The following is a 21,569-nucleotide window of genomic DNA, read 5'->3' on the forward strand; positions in this document are numbered from 1 at the left end:
GACGTCACCTTACAGCCTCCTACTCGTTCGTGTGTTTGTATCTGCGTGGACTTTGGCTGTGGGCTGAATATGCATGCAATTTAATAACCTCAGCAGGCTGGGGCAATCAATGCTCTGACCTCCATTGTGAAGAAATCATTTACGCCGATGAGCCTAGGCTCCACCCTTTCACACTGTAGTGCTACATTTGTGTTGGAATGCCACTAAGGGGAACTCCTTCCTGTGTGCCACACAAAGGAAAGCAAGCTAAAAAGTGTATTTTTTTTAAGTGGTGAAGGAAGTGTGTGTGAGTCACAATAATGAAGAAGAACCACCTTAAGTGTTCCTTTCTGTGCCATGTTGATCTCTCTTCCCTACTCGCTTTATAAGGTGCTTCCTGTGAGTAATGACATCATGACGCAGGCAAAGGGGGCGGGGGTGTTGGGGTTGTGGTGGGGGGGTGGGGGGCGTGAAAAACGAGTACGAAGCAGACATACCTCACTACTTGCGCTGGAATATGTTTGAGATAGCAACAAACTGTACTGTTATAACTCGATTTCATCATCATTTTCTGATTTCTTAAAGTACCTGTAAAGTCTTTTTTTCCCCTAAATACATTAAATATGTTTCAAGGTAAGTGCTGATAACGTACAGAGACTGAGAACAATTTAAAAATGAATTTTCTACAGTTTTTCAGCATCTCAGTTGTCCTGATTTGTTTTGGGCAGGGCTAAAACAGGGGCGCGCTGATGCAACCAGGGAACAGCATGAGTCGGCCCTTCCTCACTACATAAGTTCTGAGCGCCGTCTGTGGCTATTCGCCGCAATTGCCGATTACTTAGTAATAATATCTTGGCCTATTTCTACCATTACATCATGCAGTTAGCCGTCAAGCTATGCATACAAAATGAAAAATGCATCTTCCCTAAAGTGTTATGTTATTTGGGCTACGTCCATCCAATACTCCACAGCCTCGCTCCATATGGCGTGCGTAGATCCACACAACAGAGACACTTAAGGGAAAGTGAACTGTTTATTACTCACTCGCTCGTTAGCTCACGGGCTAGTGAGCTAATATGCTAACGAGCTAAGGGGCTCGCTCGACTGTGGTGGGGATCCAATATGTCCACGCCTTGCTCGTTTTGTTCCATGTGGGTCACAACATAACAGAGACACAGGAAAGTTAACTGTTTACTGAAGACAATGGCGCACGTTATTCAGCAAGTAACTGACTACAGACACTTGCGCACATAGCGTACGAGCGAATGTATTTGATTGACAGGTGTAGGACTCATCTCCAGCATCTTCAGCAAACATGCCCAAACAGTCCTACAGTTTGAGGGCGGGCCTTATTTTTCATAATTTTAGAGCCTTATGTGCTTTTAACGTACATGGTGATTTTTTTTTTTAATTCATTCAAATTTGGCAGGCTTTTTAAAAACACTGTTCTCTGTGGTGTGTCATATTTACAAAACCTTTTTTTTTTTTTGTCCCTTTACAGACACTTTAAAATGTACTGTAACATTCCCTACTAGACTATAATGCACACCCTTTCTGGCCCCAGAGGAATCCCAGAAATGTGCTCAAAATTAGAAAGGTTCCATGTCAGGGCCCGCAATGTAATGATAAGCCTTTTGGGTTTAGGGGCCCAAGCTGTAAAGCATTTACAAACTTAGACACAAGAACACTCTGTTCTCTTAACACACACACACACACGCACACGCACGCACACACACACACACACACACACACATACACACACACACACACACACACAAACACACACACGCATGCACACACACACACACACACCTCTGCTTTGGGCCACTATTGATTCAATGCATGAGGTGATTGTCGCTATTGTTTGGGTGTGTTTGGTTTGCGTGCTTGTCACTGCGCAGGTTTGTTTAGCCTGGCTCGGTAAGAGCGACATAGTTAATAAACCACTGCTTCACTGCTCAGTAGGCTGCACAACTGTAAATTGACAGTATGGGAGCGTTGCATGTGACTCCGACCACAACATTAGGTACAACCGCACAATCTAACGACAGCCATTAGCCAAACTGTCTCTATCTTGAAATCCTTTATTGACTTCCAGCCTGGTAATATTTTAACATGACCGACTATTATACAAGTACTGTCATCTGAAAAATATTCAACAAAATTAGCAAAGCTGGAAGGTAAAAGTTAATGGAATTACATTACATTATCCATTTCCTATACCGCTTATTCTCACTAGGGTCATGGGTGAGCCTCAGAATCAGAATCATCTTTATTTGCCAAGTATGTCAAAAACACACATATAAACACATATAACACTCGACCTTTTGACAAGCATATGGCACCTAGCCAGTTGGCAAGCGCGATTAGCTATCGTAGCAGTCGAGATCGTCGCTTATCAAAGACCACAAATGGATGGGCTCAAAAGGGAACAAAAATGGTCAGAAGAAACATACCAAAGTAATGCAGTAAGAGCTGTAAAAAAAGTTTAAGTGGGGTCGACACATAGCGATAATCAGGACAAATTTGAGCATTTCTTCTGAAAAAGTAAGGAAAGGATTTATTATCCGATGTCTCAGAAAGATTATTCTGGGCGAGTATCCTGTGGCATAGGGTGTGCTAAGAGTCCTTCCTGATCTGCTCAGAAAGCACTTGTGGCCGACAAGTGCCAATGTTAAACCTGTTCAATCTCAAATCCTGATGCGTGTGGAAATCACAGACTAACGGCAAGCAACGGATTTCGTGTGATATACATATATATTTTTTTGTCATCTTGAGTGGGCGTAATGTGTGTGTTTCGTAGACGGTGCAACACAAAAGCTTGTGTGTCTTGATTTTCGTGCGAGCGCACCGCTCGCTGCCCGTGTTGGTATGCTTGGCAGATCGGTCTGCACCAAGCTGGGCGTTTCGGTGCAGCGAGGGTGTGTCCTTGGAGATGTGACCCGCAGGGTGAAAATTTGGTGGCAGATTTTCTGTCTAAACCTATGCCTGCTGATTCCACGTCTAACTTTAGCTGCAGCTGGTCTAATGCGATTTTGTTGAATTTGATTGGGGCACAGAGAGACAGATTCTGAGGTCCGTGGACATGTTTGGTGGATGACAGACCTATTCCATTCATAAATGTGGAAACAACGGGCATTAAACCCTCTCAATCATTGTAGAAATCACTTAATTGAATGCATTGTTATTATTATTATTATTATTATTATCATCATTATTATATTTTTAAAAATCATTCCAATGGCTGGCACACAGCTACTAGGAGGGGAAGGACAAAAACAATCGGGGTTGTCGATAGATACATGAGGTGGTGACTTTTAAGTCACCAGCAATTATCACTAGCTCATTCTGTATTTAATAAGGGTACCCGCAAACATTGTCTGTTGCCACAGTAGTCAAGACAATGACAATGCATGGATCGCTGCAATTACAGATTGTCCTTTTCCGTACAGAGATGTCTCCATGCTAGACTGTGAGTGTCCTGCATTTAAAGTGAATGAGAGGAGCCGCTTTGATTGGACAGCATTGAAGTCGGCTGTGATCACGCCGTCAGCAGAGCAGATGTCGCTCTTTTAAATGGGCTGCGGTGTCCCGGTCCACGAAATTACTAACATGGGGTCTAACCCACCTCCACGCAGTTACGCCACGTGGCGCCCAGATTTAAATAGAGACCAGAGGCTTTACTGCTTTAAAGCAGGCTTTACTGCTTTAAATAAGTGTCCTTACTTTATTCATCCATCCATTTTCTGAGCCGCTTCTCCTCACTAGGGTCGCGGGCGTGCTGGAGCCTATCCCAGCCATTATCGGGCAGGAGGCGGGGTACGCCCTGAACTGGTTGACAGCCAATCGCAGGGCACATAGAAACAAACAACCATTCGCACTCACATGCACACCTACGGGCAATCTAGAGTTGTCAATTAACCTACCATGCATGTTTTTGGGATATGGGAGGAAACCGGAGTGCCCGGAGAAAACCCACGCAGGCACGGGGAGAACATGCAAACTCCACGCAGGCGGGGCCGGGCATTGAACCCCAGTCCTCAGAACTGTGAGGCAGACCCTCTCACCAGTCGCCCGCCGTGCTTACTTTATTCATAAAATGTATTCAAATGTGGTGTGGCCTAACATTAAATAAGGCCAATAGCAAACAGGATCATCAGTTAGAGAAAAAGGCTCGGGGCGATCTGATAAGCTTTGCAGCAAAACAATGTAAGCTTTGTGCAGCTGGCAGCACAATGCATGTGTCCAGCACACTGCATGTGTGCAGGTACAATAAGTGTGAGCTCTTGTGGTTGTTTTCATTGTAGTGAAGCCCTGTTGGAGGGAAAAGTTATCCATTGCATGCAAAGCTCTTAGTAAGACGAACATTTTTGGTTGAGAAATGTATAAATGCAAATGGTGCAATGTATGAATGGGAGGCCAATGTTCCGCGAAAGGGGTGTGAAGTTTAACAGCCGACGTTCAATCACCCCGCCTGATGGTATTTTATACTATACGTCACATCAGAACCTGGTGCTGACGTTATCTATCGATCTGATTGCAGGATGCTCTGTGATTGCATAAAAGACAACAGCAGAATCTCATTGTAAAACATGTTATTATTGGCACTGCCCATCTGTTCATCCACCCGTGGTGAACCAGGAAGTCACTTGAGGTCTATACTCCACTGGCTGCCATTCTAGTTCTAAATGGTGACTATAACATCAATTAAAAAAAAAAAAAAAAAAATCTAATAGTGGCACCTATCAATTATTATTGTTTCCCGATTATCTTTTAATCTTGTTACGGAAATGTTTTACAGCACAAGTATACTATTATCAAAATACGAGGACGTGTTATACAACCGCTTAAATTGGGGTTTCAAAAATTGGAGGATTACCCGCGACACCTGTTATTATTACATTAAACATTAATTAATTTGCATCGCTGGTGATGAGGATGTATTAAATTTACATTTTTTTATTTTTTTTTCATTTTGTCATGAGGCAGTGGATTAAGTCAGGTAAGTCCCTACTGACGGCCCAAGTACCAAATACATGGCCTGCCACTGGATCGCTGCATTCACTTAAGCAACTTTTACCTGAAAATTTTTGTCACAAAGAAATGCTACTTTTACTCCATGACTCTGAGCTACATTCCGCTCGCTGCTTGTATTTTTATCTGTAGATAACTACAGGTATTTACGATTACTTGTGCGATCAATTTTTTCGTTTGTCAGATGGATTTGTGTCACGTGACTCTGTTTCACCAATTCAACGTATCTACTAGTGACGTTTGATTGCATTTCATCAGTTAAATGGAGCCAGCGAGCAAATGACCGCACACAGTCTCTGCGGTGGCGCGGCCCCACACGGACGCAAAGTTTTCAAAGTAACCTATTTACTTGAAGCATAGCAGAAGACTGTAGTTACCGTACAGATAGGCTCCAGCTCATCCACGACCCGAGTGAGGATAAGCAGTATAGAAAATGGATGGATGGACTACAAAAAAGAAAAGCTCTGCCGTGCTTCATCTTGTCTGATTAAAAATGTTAGCATTTCAGTCTACAAGAACTCCACTTGAAACTTAAGGAACATACAACAGACTGTTTCGCTCTGCATATTGCAATGTGTAATGCTCTATAACAGGGACGTCAAACCCATTTTTGTCACGGACCCCGTTGTTGGTACAGTTTCCCTTAAAGGGCCATGACTGTGAAACCATGTAAATGTTTCATGTCCTCATCATAGTATTACATACAGTACAGTATACACAACCAATGAATGGATAACTAGTTTTGAAATCAAAAGTCAAGGGTAATATTTTTTTTCAACTGTTGTTCAAGTTACTGGTGAAAGGGGTTGGGTCACAAAAATAAATGCTTGTAATATCTCAACGGTATTATTTATCACATACAGTAAGGTGATTAGAATTTTTTTTAACTAATTTTAGCAAGAGTCATGGAAGTTGGTTTGCTTTCACGGGCCACATAAAATGATGTGGCGGGCCAGAACTGGCCCCCGGGGCTTGAGTTTGACACTGTGCTCTGTAGTGTAAAACCAGCAGGTTGAGCACACCAAGGTGATTGCAACTTACAGTTCCTCTGACCTTATCAGACACATCAGTTCCTCTCTTGTTGAATGGGTTGTACGCATTGAAAGAGAGCAGGAAAAAAACCAGTCATCAATGTGTGCACAGCACTGCACTGAAAATAAGGCAAATTTATTTATATACATAGTCCTTAATCAGAAAAGAGTCTCAAAGGGCATTACAGGCTCACAATTCACAAAACAACGACATCCCCTGGTCTAGACCCCCTCATCTAGGAATGTAAAAATGCAGAGAAAATCCATTTAGGGGGAAAAGAAAAAAGAAATCTTGAGAAGTGATAACAGATGGAGGGATCACCCTTCCAGGATGACAAGCCAGCAATGGATGACGAGCAGGCAACATTTATCACATGATATGATGCCGGGCAATGTTAGTTTTAAGAGCATGAGAGTCAATTTTATAAAATGAAGCGCCACAGGTAGACACCTCCAAGGTAGCGGTTCTCCTCTTCAGGACCTGTTCCGGTCGGTCAATGCAGAATCCTCACCGTAAAAGCCTCACTTCGCTTATTACCACCTAGGCCGCTCTCCAAGCAGGAGAGGTGGGGGGAGGAGAGAGGAGAAGCTGCAGTAAAACAGGCCAAAATCCAGATGTTAGGGGATGAGCATGGGCGAGAGACTAGACTACATAAAGATGTAAGCTGTCAGAACTCATGCTGTTTTTGATTAATGTAACGGATATGACCACTGCTGATAAATGTGAGTGAATCCACCTGTCGAAGTTCAATATAATCAAATGATATATAATTAATCATTTTTAAAAAGTAAATTTAAGACCATTACTCGTGGCTGAATTGACCATATTTTATATTCTTTTATAAAAGTGCCATTGTTTTGAAGTGATAGTGTCTGGCATTGTTCGAATTTGCATATTGTATTTTATTATATATATTTTTTCTATTTGACAGTCATGCGCTGTTCAAAAAATAAATATATCAGACATTACTAATTCAGTACTTAACTCATTCACTGCCAGCCTTCCCAGTTAACATGGATATTTGACTTCTAAAGCCGTCAATGGCAGTGAATGTGTTAAGTACCTAAGTAATTATTTGGAGGACTACTTTTTACTCGAATCATATTATTCTAAGGTAACAGTACTGTCACTTGAGTAAAATTATTGACTACTCTTACCAACAATGTGCACCGCAGTCATTATCATCACTCTTTCTGTAGCCACTTACATATTTTGGCGCTCTGGCTGTGAGCTCCAAAAAAAAAAAGAGAGAAAAGGTTTTAAAAAAAGAGGACGTGTGCGCCTTTAAGGGCGAGCGTGCGCCTGTGGGGAGGGCCAGGGCGTCTCTTGACTGGGGCTGCTGCCTGCAGCCTATAAGGCGTCAGCTCGCTCCCATTCAACACTTTATCTAAAAGTGTCACATTGTACGAGGGTGGGAGGGGGGGAGCGCGTCAGCCATTCGTAGGCGTCTGCTGGCTTCCGATGTTAACTCCAAATAATCTATACGTTACAAACAAACCGGAGCCCTTTTAGGAGCCAGAAAAAAAGAGGAGTTTTATTGGAGCGTTACAAAAAAAAAAAAAAAAAAAAAAAAAAAAAAAGGCGCTTTTTGCGGGGATCTTGGAGGAGACCTTCGCTTGGTGAGTGCTGCAGTTTGAGTCGTGTGAAGTGTGTGCGACTTTTGTTTGTCTCACCATGTTCGTGTGTGTGTGTTGTTGTCAGCCGGCATCGAGTGATGCAGCTCGTGGGGGGTTCACCTTAACCCTCCCTTTTTTTTTTTTTTTTTTTTTTAGATTTGTTTTAATATGTGCTTTAAATGTAAAAAATTCAACAACAACAACAACTAAAAATTGGAGCGATCGGGACTGCCAATCACGAGCGTCCGCCCAAGCCACTAGAATAAACAGCCTTAAATTAATACAATGAGATACATTACTACACTGTAAAAACGATTTTTTTGGCTCAACTTAAAAATACCAGTAACCTGGTTACCTTAAAATTTTGAGTTAAGAGCGCTAAGGATTTCTAGTTGTTTACTCTTCCCTGTGAGTTGATGCCACTTACAATGATAAGTTAAATTGATTCATATGAAAGTGATAAACAGTTAGCTCAACTTGATATTCCAAGTTCTACTAACAAGGAATTGTAAGGAAATTCAAATGCCTAGTTGAGGTGACATTGCATTACAAGTCCAACCAACAAAAATGTATTTCTCCATTTGTTTCTCAAACAAGGAAACCTAAGTTTTTCCAACTAAGCCTATTCGTTGAATCAACATAAAATATTTAGGCAGCCAGGTTACTTTTTCAGTAAAAGTTGCCTCACTGACAATCTTAAGTGTGATCAATACCTCCATATCGCATTATTTGTCAGGTCCACTAAATCACTTATTTTCTAAAATGACTGAGTGGAATACATAAAGACATTACTTTGTTTTAAATGACTTTTGATCATCAATCTATAAATTCATAAAACAAGGAAAATATCATTAAAAACATAACAGTTGCAAATTTAGAGGTGCTTTGAACAGCTGCACTCCAAAAATGGTGAATATTTTTTAGAAGTATCTGAATCTTACAATGAAAGTAATTTTGACATATTATGTTGATATTTTTTTAAATGTCTCGTTCAATTTTTAATCTCTTGTCAACAAATACTGTTCTCTCCCTCCCCTGTACCTTCTTTATTCTGGTAACGTAAAAAGACAAACAGAAAGAGCGAAAGAGGGAGACACTCTTACAGCATATGGCCAGGAATTTGAGCTAGGCAATGTTTACCACAGAAGAGTATCAAATAAATGAAAATGTTAAAAAAAAAAAGAAAGAAAGAAAGAAAGAAGGAGAAAGAAAGGACCCTGCAGAAGTCGCAGGAGTTTTCAACAGATGTGTAAACCAAGACTTGAACTGAGTCAGGTCTCATTTAACAGTTGCAGTCCAAAAATGGATAACATTTGAAGTGATCCCACCTGTCTTTATCCATAAACAAAGAAAGACGGATCACTTGAAGTGATCTGATCAAACTGTTTGTTGCAGAATCTTGTTCTTGTGCAAGAACTTTGGATGAACATGTCGCACTGCCAACATCCATGAAAACTTTCTGGATTATCTCAAAACTGTATTTCAGTCCCTTTGGATAGTCTCCAAGAGGCCAATTAGGACAGCAAAGGCATTTAGAACACTTTTTAGCTGACGGATGATGATTTTGTCCTCCAGTATCACTGTAACATCCAGGATGTCTGTGAGCATGTCGCCATCCTCAGCTTCACCGGCCATGAAGAGTAGGCCTACATTGACCCCTCTTGCTATTTCCTTCTCCGGATCAGAAGCCTGAAGACAGAAGGTGAAAACACAAGAATCAGGTATCCACATTGAAAGATTCTAGTCCGCTAATTATCTGCAAATTAAGGCAAGGCCCTTATTTGTATAGCCTGTTTTTACAAACGGTTTGTCGCACAGGGGTTTACACAACATCAAAGCATCCTCTGACCTTAGACCCTCGTATCGACAGAGGAAAAAAACAAAACACGCTCACCTCTCTGTCTCTTTCTCTGCTGCTGCCTGCACTGCTGTTGTTAACACACACCTTTCTCACCAGAGCAATCAGCTCATCTGCTTTAGCTGGGCAGCAACCTTTACCCTGACTGACCTGTTGACGATGGGTTTTGTAGTCTTTTAATGGCAGCCCTGATGGGTTGTAAGTCCCTTTTGCAGCCACCCAGAGGGAATGTATTTCCCCTCTATGGCTGTGTTCGGAATGTCATGCCAACATACTGTTAATACTAAGTATGATGTCAAATTGAGTATGTAATCTTCACTCTGTACAGTATGGGAGAAATTCCCGGATGTAAACTCGATTATCAAGAATTTCTGAGTATGTGATGGGAGGTTTTTGCACATAATCAGCTCCCCGCAAATGCATTGCAGCTCCGGGCTACATGAAATGCTGCATTATGGGACACCAAAACAACCTCCGAACTATACATTATACCTTACATATTTAACATGTAAGGAAAAAATTCTGTCTATTTGCCTTTGTTAGTGTGCTGTTAAAAAGTGTTACGTATACGTATGACACACCTCACAGAAGTTCGAGAGACAATGAGCTCTCGTTCATTGTCACACATTTAACTCCATAACTTCAAAATAATCAGATAAGTCGCCAAACAAATACTTCCTAGAGCCGTAATAGACATTGTTCCGACACACTTGTGAACATGAAAAGTATAATTGTTTTACATAAAAGAAAATGGCCTCCTTTGCAGGGGGCAGTCTTGACCGGTCTCGACATGTCGGCTTGTGTGGGTTGTCCTGGGGAGTTTTGCAGGGGCTCCTCATATTTAATTGAGTCAACTCAGCAATCTGAGTTACCTGGACTCCTCTGATTTAACGGATGAGTTGACAATATTAGAATTTATTATTACTATTAGGTACTTAGGTACTTTTAGTTGGACTAATTCAGAAAAATGAGTTGAGGTCACCAAAAAAAAACCCAATTCATTTTTACAGTGTACAGCATAGCATGCTCCTGTTATTAGCTTTACATTGACTAGTTTATGATACAGTTGATGCTTCTTCATACATTGCTGCCAGGCTCCTTTTACTGTATGCGCTGTTTATATTTTCTTTCTCATAATTGTGCATCCTTTTGCGCGCGTGTCACCAAATCGCAAATACATGTGCGTGTATGTGTGCTCCGTGGCGTGACTCAGCCCCGCTGCTGCTAGAGGGCTTTTAACCACGATTGTCTCAATCCAGTAAAGTGAGGGGGCGTGCACTGCTGCGTGCTTGCTGCACAGGTAAAGCGGGTATGGTTGCTCGGAAACCGCTGCAGGGGTGTCGTGCGCTGTGCAGCGGCGGCGGCAACTCCCTCTCTATTTCTGCAAGGCAGAGCGCGCCTGATTTGCTGTCACAAAGAGGGGAGGTTTCGCATTTTCACCATCCTTTAAGACGCAGGTGTCAAACTGGTGTCCTGGGGGCCAGACCCGGCCCTCCACATCATTTGATGTGGCAAAGCAAATCAAAATCGCTAATTGCTTTCTGGTGTAATACCATTGAGATATTTGCAAGCAAATACAAATATTTTTTGTTACCAATCCTCCTTTGAAAAAGAAATGTAATAGTTGAAAAACACGTTTTTATAGGCTTCTGATTTCAAAACTGGTTATTCAGCAATGTGTTGTGTGTACTGTAATTACAGTAACCCCATATACTACACCATACAGTATATGGGGTAATCTTTCATTTTATATGGGTCCAGAGTCATAGCGGCCCTCCGAGGGAAGTCATAACTGGGATATGGCCCGTGAAGAAAATGAGTTTGACACCCCTGCTTGAAGAGCTGCTTTTTTTTCCTGCTTTTGTATCTGAGAGACTTGTCTTTTACAACTTGGGAGCACAGTTGTCCATTTTTTTTTTTAGCACTGGAGCAAGTAGAACTGTAGGTGCCTTTGTGGTGATACAGTGCGCTCAAGAGTCACAAATTGACTCAGAGAAGTCGCAGTCTGTCACTAATACCGTTGTAAAAGTCATCATCACAGTGGGTCTGTGTATGGAAAGAATTCTAGATGATGAATATAAAACAATAACTGCGGCATGATGACGTATTCTTACATCATTGCGCAAACTGTTTCATTGTGCGTCATTTGAAACCTCAAAACGTCGTAAATGTCGGTACCGTTGCAAGCCGAGGGCTCCCTTTTCCCCTTAATGGGATGATGCATGACAAAATGGATGGATGAATGTTACAACAATAGTCTCTCTGCATTTATTGACCATGTACCAATTTGGCCCAGGAATACCGTACATATTTTAGTACAAGTGGTGCTAACTTAACACCGGTAGACTCTTAGAATTCCTGTCTCTTCGCCATGTATGCTTTTGTCCCTATGAAAAGGTACCTTGGACTCTAAAACCTAGCCTTATGGAGTGGAATGTTAGCACTGCAGTATCTTACAGTACAGTACAGTGCAGTACAGTAGAAGAACTAGTTCATCAGTGTGGTACATAAAGGTTGATTTGTGCCTAAAAGGCCCCCTGCTTTCTTGACCATGTATGTTTTTGGCCTTGATACATTAGAGTCCAATAACCAGCCCTCAAGGGATTATATTAGAGTAGATTGTTTCTTTACTATGTACCTTTTTGGCATTGGAAAATGTACTTCTGACAATAGTAGCTTGATTGTGTAGCACATTTGTGGAGATTATACAGAGAGTGGCAGGAGATTCTCTACTTCTTGATCGTGACCTTTTTGTCCGTGGGGAATATGTATTTCCATTTCCAGTAATTAGCCATATGAGGTACATGAGGGTATCTTCGAGGAGACTAATGGACTTTTTGAACCCCTATTGCCTGACCAGTGACCTTTTGATCCAAGGAAAATGTATCGTACCATACGATAACGAGCACAACGGCCTGGTACGTTAGGGTAGTTTGCACCGACAGGGATGACCAAGAGCTGGTCTTTATTCACCATGTATCATTCATTTTAGCCATGGAAAAAGATGCCAAAAAGTCGAGTAGTTTGCATGACAGGGTACAAGATTCTACCCACAGTGATTTCAGTGGACTCCTACAACCCCTTTTTCTTGATCAAGTCCATTTTGGGCCCTGGAAAAACCTACTTTGGAGTCTGAAAATAAACCTTACGGTGTACATTGGGATAGACTCTATCACTTTGGAAAGGGTACCTTGGAGTATAGTAATCAGACCTTACGAGGGAAATATAAATGGTAAATTGTACCTTGAGGAACACAAATGAACTCCACATAACCCCATCCTTTTGCCCAATGAGCCGAATTAAGTGGTTCCACACCGCACGGCCACGTGTCGTTTGTTTTAATCCCGTTGCCTGCAAGTGCTTTGGTGGTTGAGTGCCAGGATAAACTGTCTTTGCACCTGTTGCAAGAGGAAGCACAAGCCCCTGGGGGTTCATTATCAAGGATCGTATTGCATCCCGTCACCCCCCGGCCCGCCGAACCCAGTGGACGGACCCGGGGGGCAGCCAGGGGTGGATGGCAATGGCATGTCCCGTTGGCGCAGTTTGGCTCCTACCGATGCCCCCGTGCTTCCTGTTGTTTTAGAGCTTTGTTTCCTCGCAGCTGTCATTGCTGCGCATAAATATGGCTCACGGGAGACAAGGAATGAGTTTTTACAAGGGGGGGGGGGGGCTAGTGTTATTCTCACTCATCACTCCGACATCATGAGGAGGACTGCTCGTCTGTGATGCCATAGAAACACATCCACAAAAAGACTTCTGCTGTTTTCTGCATTATTTCTCTACCGATTGTGAAATACTAAACAGGTTAATCCGGTCAAATTGCATCTCGATTTTGGCCTCCGGTGTGTGGTTTTGTGACCCCAGTAAAAGGCAGGGGCACAAAATGGATATGCTACTCGGGTCTCTTTCCCCGCTGAATATTGTAGACATTGTTTATTCAGCCCTGACACATACTTGACATGACACAAACATTCAGGTCATTTGACATGAGGAGTTGTTGCAACATCAGGTGCCGTTCTAGTAACAGGAGGAGCCCCTTCCTCTGCACTTCAGGCCCAGCCGGATTGCAGCAACGGAAGCGCCTCAGCCTACTTGAGAAATGCTCTCTCCAGTCACTACACGCAGCTATAGTGGTAGAAAACTGTAGTCTATCACTCAACAGCTGTGATAGATGTCGTACGTTTGAATCATGTCCAAATTCTGAGTTTTAAGATTATTATTTTTTTATTTCCGATGTGTGGGTTTGCTTTCTATCCAAACATGTCTTTTCAATGCACCTGCTTTAGCATTCAGGTTTCATTCCTTCCTCTGTGATTGATGTATTTTGGGGCCCTGTCGCAGGCACAGCAGTGGCAGCCAGCCGGGCCGACGATCCGAGTGTTTCCTGGCTTTGATGCGACCCGAGTGCGCCTGGAGCATGTCCACAGTGGGGCTGACTGCCCAGGAGACATCTTTTCCCATAGAACACCCCTTCCTGCGGGGCAGCTACTGTCACAGCATGGCTGGATCCAAGTCATTGTGGAGCTATACCCACGACATGGACAAGTGAGTACACTGGGAGACGGAATGTTACGCGGTTGAAGTGGGTGGTAGTAATCGGTTTTATCCTTGACAGCTTCTACTTCACTATGAAATCTGCACACACAGATCGCAGCTCTCATGGACAGCACAGGAGTCCGCCCTTGCTAAGCTATCAAAGTAAGTGTCATCATTTGTCAGCTGCCTCCGATCTGCCTTTGGTAACACAAATGCTGCTTAGCTTTTATTTTGTCATTGGCTCGCCAGACCTGTTTTTAGAGTATAGTCAATGTTTTAATGGACTGGGTACAACAATAGGTACACCTGCATAACCTAATGAGATCCAACACAAGAGCCGTGTCAAAATAATGCCCACGCTATCAGAGAGGTAATCATTAAACAATGTTATTATTATGATTGTGGTTGCAGGTTTGCTTTTAATTTTTCGATTACCATATTTAGTGACATGATTGGTTCGAAAAACACCTCAAGGAATGCAAATGGAAACCACAATGATGAAAGAAAATCTACAATCATTATCTTCAGATTGGCAAAACTTTTGATGCCAATCTTGTACAGCAATCCCCTGCATAGTCGCGGTTCAGTAATTTACCAATTTGTGGTCTTTTTCCTTCTGAACCTATCCCCAGGTATTCGTTGAAACGCTCACTTATTTTTGTGCTCTTTCTGAAATACCCTTAGCCTTGTCTAAATGGGAAAGTGATCGGTGTCAAAGAAGTACGTTGGAGTGACAAGCATTGTATATCAGGGAGGAGCTAAGTTTAGCCTGGGTTGTTAGTGGAAGTGAAGAGTCTTTGGTAAACGCTCACACTTCTGGTGCAGAAAAAAAGAAGGTTAGGGGTGAAGAAATGATAGTAAACTGTAACTGTATAGTACACTGGGATCATAGTTTGTGGTATATTTTCGGTTTAAACTAGTAATATAGGCAATTATAAGCATTGTTGGGATGTGGGCGTCAGTTACCGATGTTTTGTTTTGCTTTTTGTCTATATAGATTGTATTGTAGTCCGTGTCTGTTTCCATGACTAACGTGCTAACGTGTCATTGTGGCTCTTCTGCCAGGACATAAACACAGTTCCAGCACCCAAAAATTACCTCCCAAGAAGTCACGGCCTTCCCATCTCTCCCTATCCTGCGGCGCCGAACCTACCACGCCGACTCCGGCCGACGGCGAACAGGCGGTCCCTTCATTACAACGGCTCTCCTTTCACGAGTGCAGCAGTCCGCCGCAGACTCCGGACAGGTGCTCCAAGCCTCTGCCGCCCATCCCGCCGCACGGCAACGTCTCATCCGAGCAGGCCATGGACAACGATGTGGAGTTCTTCACCTGCACGGACGAGAGCTGCTGCCTGGTGTCTCATCAGTGTTCCAAACCCTCTCCCTTTCATACGGGACTTACCGGTCGAAGAAGCTTCAGAGACTGCGGACAGATTAACCATGCCTACTACGACGGGCCTTTAGGACCGCAAAGCCCGAGGCAACCCCAACCTCAGCAGCTTCCCGCGCATCCCCCGCAGCAGAAGGAAGTGCACGAGCGTGGACGTCAGGAATTACCGGCGGTCTGCCAACGGCAGCAGGACAAAGCTCAAAGGAGACTACAGCGCTCTCACTCCGGACCAGCCGGATCCTTTAACAAGCATTCCCTACTGCGCCTCAACTATCACAATCGCTCCGCCTACAACGCGGATCCGTCGGCGGTTCCTCCGCCGATCCCGCCACGGCTCAAGTCAGCAGATAGAGGTAGCCATTTAACATTGGCATTATTATAATTGTCGTTGCAGGTTTGCTTTTAATATTTTGGTGACTTCATTGGTTAGAAACCCTTCAAGGAATGCAAACGACAACCACATTGATAGAAGATATATATTTTTCTGTGCATCGAAGAACACATGTCACAGTTTGGATTGGATTCCGTTCAAATTTTCATTGTTAGTGACATTACTTGACATCTCAACACCAGCCCAATATGTTATTTCTTCTTCTTTTTTTGGAAGTTATGACATTTTTCCCGTATGTATTTGTGGAAAGTGTTAACATTTTGTCAGAGAGACACTTCTTTGCGACTTGGAGACACTAGGTTGGAATGACCACATCATGTGCAAGCCGGTGTGGTGAGAAATCCTTTTGGGCGTTGAATTTTTCGGTTGAGTTCATGTAACATAATTTCTTCATGCTATTGGTATCCAGGGAAAGCTTTTCACCCACCCAGCCATGTTCTGTACCGCGTATCCTCACTAGGGTCGCAGGTCCGCTCGAGCCTATCTCAGCTGGCTCAGATAGCCAATCGCATTTACAATCACATTCTTCGGACAATTTATGGTCATCGGTGAACCTCACATGCATGCTCCTGCCTGCCAAGGACCCCCCCCCCAACCCCCTCCGAAATGTCAGCTTCATACTACAGTCATTACATTTAGTTGTTTTTTTGAATACTCCTCAATTCTCATGAGAAAAGGCTCCACGGATTATTTGGGTGATTTTCTGTATGTTAGCAGTACAGCATGCGTTTGAAGTTTACAAACTGTGTTGGCAGTAGTGTGCATTCAGTGGCAGGGTTACAAAAATGCTCGCGGTAGTAGAACAGTGTTCGAGTTTGTCGGAGCCAAGACCAGAACCTGAGCACCCTGTTCGACACAACCTCAATAATAAACAACTTGATGAATATCTCTGATGGTGTCAATCAAGGTTGATTATCTTTGTCAGCCCAAAGTTTTTTATATCAATATTTGACAGTAATCCCCGCATAGTCACTAAGTCACCCATTTGGGGTTTTTGTACTCTTTTAGAGAACACTTTAAAATGGCACAAGGTGCTGCCAAAGCCTTGTCCAAATAGGAATTGGTGTCAAGGAAGTATGTTGAGATTATGCATCTCGGCTGAGAGATGAGCTATATATCTCAGGGAAGAGCTAATTTTAGCATGGGTTGTTAGTGGAAGTTACAGAGTCTTCGCCACATTCCGGTGCCGCTAAAACTCACCTATTCTCTTTTTTTGTGTGTGTGCTCTTTCTGGCAGACACCCGCCGCTGGTCAGCAGAGGTGTCGTACAGCGACGAGGACAAACCGCCAAAGCTGCCCCCGAGGGACCCCTTGTCCTTGGGCAGCTTCCGCACCCCCAGCCCCAAGAGCCTTCCGACGTACTTCAACGGCGTGATGCCCACCACCCAAAGCTTTGCACCGAACCCCAAATTCGTCAGTCGGGGTTTACAGAGACAGAACAGCGAGGGCTCACCTTGCATCCTGCCTATCATGGACAATGAGGGGAAAAAGGACAGCAACACTCATTACTACCTGCTGCCTCACCGGCCCACGTTTGCAGACTCCAAGTCTGTGGAAAAACTCCTGCTGCCTATGGACAACCCGGACTCTGACTGGGACTGCCACACAAGGCGGAAAGCATCCGTGGATCCAGTTTGAGGATACTCGCCACTCTCCAAACCGCTGCTTTCAGTTTTGAACCCGTTCGGGGTTGAACGACACAGGGTACGCGCGCACTGTATCCAGTTACTGCTGACGCAGCCTGCCAGAGGTTGCGTTCAACGCCGTTGAAATTTAGATTATTTTTTTCTTCAGATTTTCACATCACTCGAAAAGATTTTATAGTCCATAAAGGTACAAGCGGGCCTTGAACCTCTCTCTCTCAGTGTTTAGTGTCTGGAAGGTTGACCGTGATGTGTTGGGGCTTTTGTTTGTTTATTTTTTTTTTTTTTAAATGCTGCTTTTTATCTCACTAGGGACAAAAGGTCAGTAATGTAACCATGTGACATTTACTAGGGATGGGCATACTCGTCGATAAATCACCTCTTAGGTTAAATCAATGTTATATCGAGTGCGCTGCTTAGTGGCAAACGGGAGAGCCGCCGTTGATTCGGTTTCAACTGGTTTTGCTGGCTAAAGTGGAGTTAAAAAGTCAGTTTTCAAACTAAACGAGGGACTACCTAAAAATAAAGGTAGCTCTGCAAGTACTACCATGACTAAGTGTCATCAAATGCAGTCACGTGTTAGGTGTTCATCAAAAAAAAAGGCAGAGGTTTTACGTCTAAAAACATTTTGTAATTTAATTTCATTGTAAGCCACTGTAACATTATGGACAGTTTTAACATTAACGCTTCGCTTAAATATAGGACAATAATAAAAAATATATTTTTTAAAATGTATTGCATATAAAAGTTCAATAAAACATTTACCTAAATCAATGTAAAATCGAAAACTTCTAAAAAATTAAATGCAAACTTATTGTACTTAAAAGTTACTGTACTGGATTAAAAGAAAATTTAAGGCACTGTGACATTCATTATGCACAGTTTGAAAATGAAATTTAGTGATTAATTCGCATACCACTAGAGGGAGCTTGCGTACCACTAGTGGTCACTTTCAGAATCATTCATTTACTCAATACGACTCTGGCATGGAAAGAACATTCAGAACATCCATCCATCCATTTTCTGAGCCGCTTCTCCTCACTAGGGTCGCGGGCGTGCTGGAGCCTATCCCAGCTGTCATCGGGCAGTAGGCAGGGTACACCCTGAACTGGTTGCTAGCCAATCGCAGGGCAGATAGAAACAAACAACCATTCGCACTCACAGTCACACCTACGGGCAATTTAGAGTCTCCAATTAATGCATGTTTTTGGGATGTGGGAGGAAACCGGAGTGCCCGGAGAAAACGCATTCAGAACATTCATTTATGGAAAAAAAAAAAAAAAAAAGAACATTTTCCCCCATAGTCGCACAAAGAAATTCAGCCCATCCCTAAAATCTGAAGTCATTTTAGGGTCAAATGAAGGATTATCGCACTCGAGTATCTACTGTATATGAGGGTATGATTATCATCATTGTTTTTTATAACGCATAAATCACCAGATGTTTTTTTTTTTTTGTTTTTCCCCCAACTCGTAAGCGCTCGTAGCTTTGCGTGTGCCCACGGGAAAGTCAAGTGCAGCAGCCGTATCAGATCCGTAAAAGAACTCTCCAGGGTTCATCTGCCACCTTTGTTATTTTAAAAAATATTTTTTTGCTTTTTTACATGCAACCCAGCGAGCGTGGGGTATTTTGCCATAACTGTGTGCGCGCTTTCCCGTATAAAATGGTTTGGCAGACGTGAGTGTCAGGCATTAAGGCTTTACACCATCTTGTCCCATATTCTGGCGTACACCAGTTACAGTGGATATAAAAAGTCTACACACCCCTGTTCAAGTTCCAGGTTTTTGTGATAGAAGAAAATGAGACTGAGGTTAATCAGTTCAAAACTGTGAACTTTAACCTGTGCAGTGCAAGGGGAAAAAAATGAGAGGGAAAGTAAAAATAAACAACTGAAATAATGTGGTTGCACAAGTGTGCACACCCTCTTATAACTGGAGAATGAACCAATCACATTCCAATTTATGTTAACTGGGAGTCAGCACACTCCTGCCACAATTTAAAGCCTTCTGATTAATCCCAAATTAAGTTCAGTTGTTCTAGTGGCCTTGTTGTGTTTTTTGTTTGTTTGTTTTTTTAGTTTTTGTCCCAACGCTGACAGATATTTGGAACTATTTATAATTACCCCCCCCCCCCCCCCCCCCCCCCCCCACACACACACACACATACACCTTGATTAAGGCTCTAGTCTGAAGAAATTATTTATCTAGATTTTTTTGGTTGTTGTTTTTTTTTTTTGGAAATACCACAAAAAAAAAATTAACAGGGGTGTGTAGACTTATGGCTCGGACACTGCCTCCATAAGGCGAAAAATTGCCCAGGCAGACTCCGTCCGCCCATTTCATGGATGGAAAAATCACGACTAGAACAGCCAGTGTCCATCGTCCACTGAGTGTCGTTTGTCTGGGTATTTTTTTTCCCGCGACCATACTTGTTACTGCATTTTTTTCTTTTCTTTCTTTCTTTTTCTTTGTCCTTTTTTTCTTTCTTTTCTTGCTTTTGGAGGTTGCACAGAGAAGCGCCTTGAAGCTGGACATACACTGTAAGATAAAGGCACATGCAACACAGCTAGGAGAAGCACAATGCTGTGCTCTTAGGGTTGTTTTTAGCATTAGCATTCCTAGTCCACATACGATGGAAAAAATGCATTGATTTGTTTTGACAGTTGGCAACAATTTGTAAGCGCTCTACTGACAGCTAGTGGACTTAAGCGGTACAAATGAACCCTTCAATCGTTAGTTTTGAAGTTCAAGCCCTTATGTGAGAGTTGCAATTTAAAACGAACGCTTTGAACATTGTATGCCCAGCTTTAGTGAATGTAATCTTACTGAAATTATTATTTTTTTAAAAATATATTTAGTGGTCAAGCTGTGAGACATTGTTTAGAAAACATTTGCTACCTCCCTCGATATGAATCCTCCATTTCACATTTCTGCCTTTTTCGGTGGGATGATCTTTTTATTTTTTTATTTTTATTTTTTTGGCTGAACAACTACAAAGGAGTGTTAGGGTCACACGGAAAAGAAATACAATATTACGTAAAGAATAAATCAGCGATGGTTAAAACATTGTAATATGAGAATGAAGTCATTTTTTTTAGTTCAAAAAAGGGTAAAACTATGAGAATTAAGTTGAAGTCACATTTTTTTTCGAGCCAATGTAATATCATAAGAACATTTGATCTAAGAAATCTGACTTTTCTCAAAACCACAACTTCATTCTCGTAAAAAAAGAAATTTAGCTTAAGAGTGACTTTTTTTTGCAAATGGTTTAGACATTTTTCTTCAAAAATTGGATTTTATTCTCATTAATAGTATATAAAAAATACTAATTATATATATATATATATTAAAAGAAAGACTAATACTCCTTGGTAAAACAACCAAACGACAAATGTATGGGGTTCATTGTGTGCATGCGAGAGGACGAGTGTTGTGGGTTTACCTCCGGGGTGTGCGTGGAAACAGTCTTTCCTGTTCTGCTCATGCATTCCTGCCTGACATGATTGCAGTGGGTGTGGCCTGAGAGACTTTGGCTGCTGGCAGCCGACAGAGAGAGAAAACATGATAGGAATATATATATATATATATATATATATATATATATATATATATATATACATGAATTTTTATTGTTCTTGCCTTACCCAATGGACACATGAGGATGATATTGTAAATGTAGCACACGTATCGAAGAACACGGTGTTCACTTTGGGGGAAAACTGCTAACTAAGGTCAACCGGTTATTGAAGCGTACATGTTTATTTAAAAAAAAAGCGTTCCTTTTTTATTTTTTTTTTAGTATTTCTGCTCACAAACACAATGTTGCTTGGACTTTAAAAGTCCCCCCACCCCCACCCGTCCTCAGAGAAAAAAAAAATGTTTACATCATACACTGGTACTATTTAATCTTAAAAGGTATTCAAATGTCTTATTATAGGAAATAAAAACAACAACTGAAGACTAAATAACTTCTCTGCTGTGGTGAAGACATGCACTGGGAGAGTACAGTATGCTGTGTACAGTATTTAACGATTCCATTTGTTTGTTATACATAGTCGTTAGAAAGCAAAATAAAACCTTATTTATATGTA

The 21,569-nt window shown here is 42.2% G+C and overlaps 1 protein-coding gene and 1 long non-coding RNA gene across 3 annotated transcripts; one reads left to right on the forward strand and one right to left on the reverse strand.

The window, feature by feature from the left end:
• Window positions 1-6,040: 6,040 nt before the first annotated feature.
• On the reverse strand, window positions 6,041-9,654 carry LOC133483648 (uncharacterized). Its single transcript, XR_009790169.1, has 3 exons — window positions 9,556-9,654; window positions 8,990-9,350; window positions 6,041-6,633 (listed from the first exon to the last, which is right to left on the reverse strand). It is a non-coding gene; the product is annotated as an uncharacterized LOC133483648 (long non-coding RNA).
• On the forward strand, window positions 7,452-21,569 carry errfi1a (ERBB receptor feedback inhibitor 1a). 2 transcript variants are annotated; one of them, XM_061785139.1, is made up of 6 exons: window positions 7,452-7,664; window positions 9,237-9,382; window positions 13,861-14,064; window positions 14,135-14,217; window positions 15,121-15,798; window positions 17,074-21,569. In XM_061785139.1, exons 3-6 carry the CDS (start codon window positions 13,913-13,915, stop codon window positions 17,472-17,474), a joined length of 1,314 nt encoding a protein of 437 aa, XP_061641123.1. In that variant the 5' UTR covers window positions 7,452-7,664; window positions 9,237-9,382; window positions 13,861-13,912; the 3' UTR covers window positions 17,475-21,569. The 2 variants fall into 2 exon arrangements, with proteins under 2 accessions (XP_061641123.1, XP_061641122.1); XM_061785138.1 differs by lacking the exon at window positions 9,237-9,382 and having other exon boundaries at window positions 7,453-7,664.

Source organism: Phyllopteryx taeniolatus, chromosome 9 (assembly GCF_024500385.1).
Source record: "Phyllopteryx taeniolatus isolate TA_2022b chromosome 9, UOR_Ptae_1.2, whole genome shotgun sequence".
Classification (NCBI taxonomy): Eukaryota; Metazoa; Chordata; class Actinopteri; order Syngnathiformes; family Syngnathidae; genus Phyllopteryx; species Phyllopteryx taeniolatus.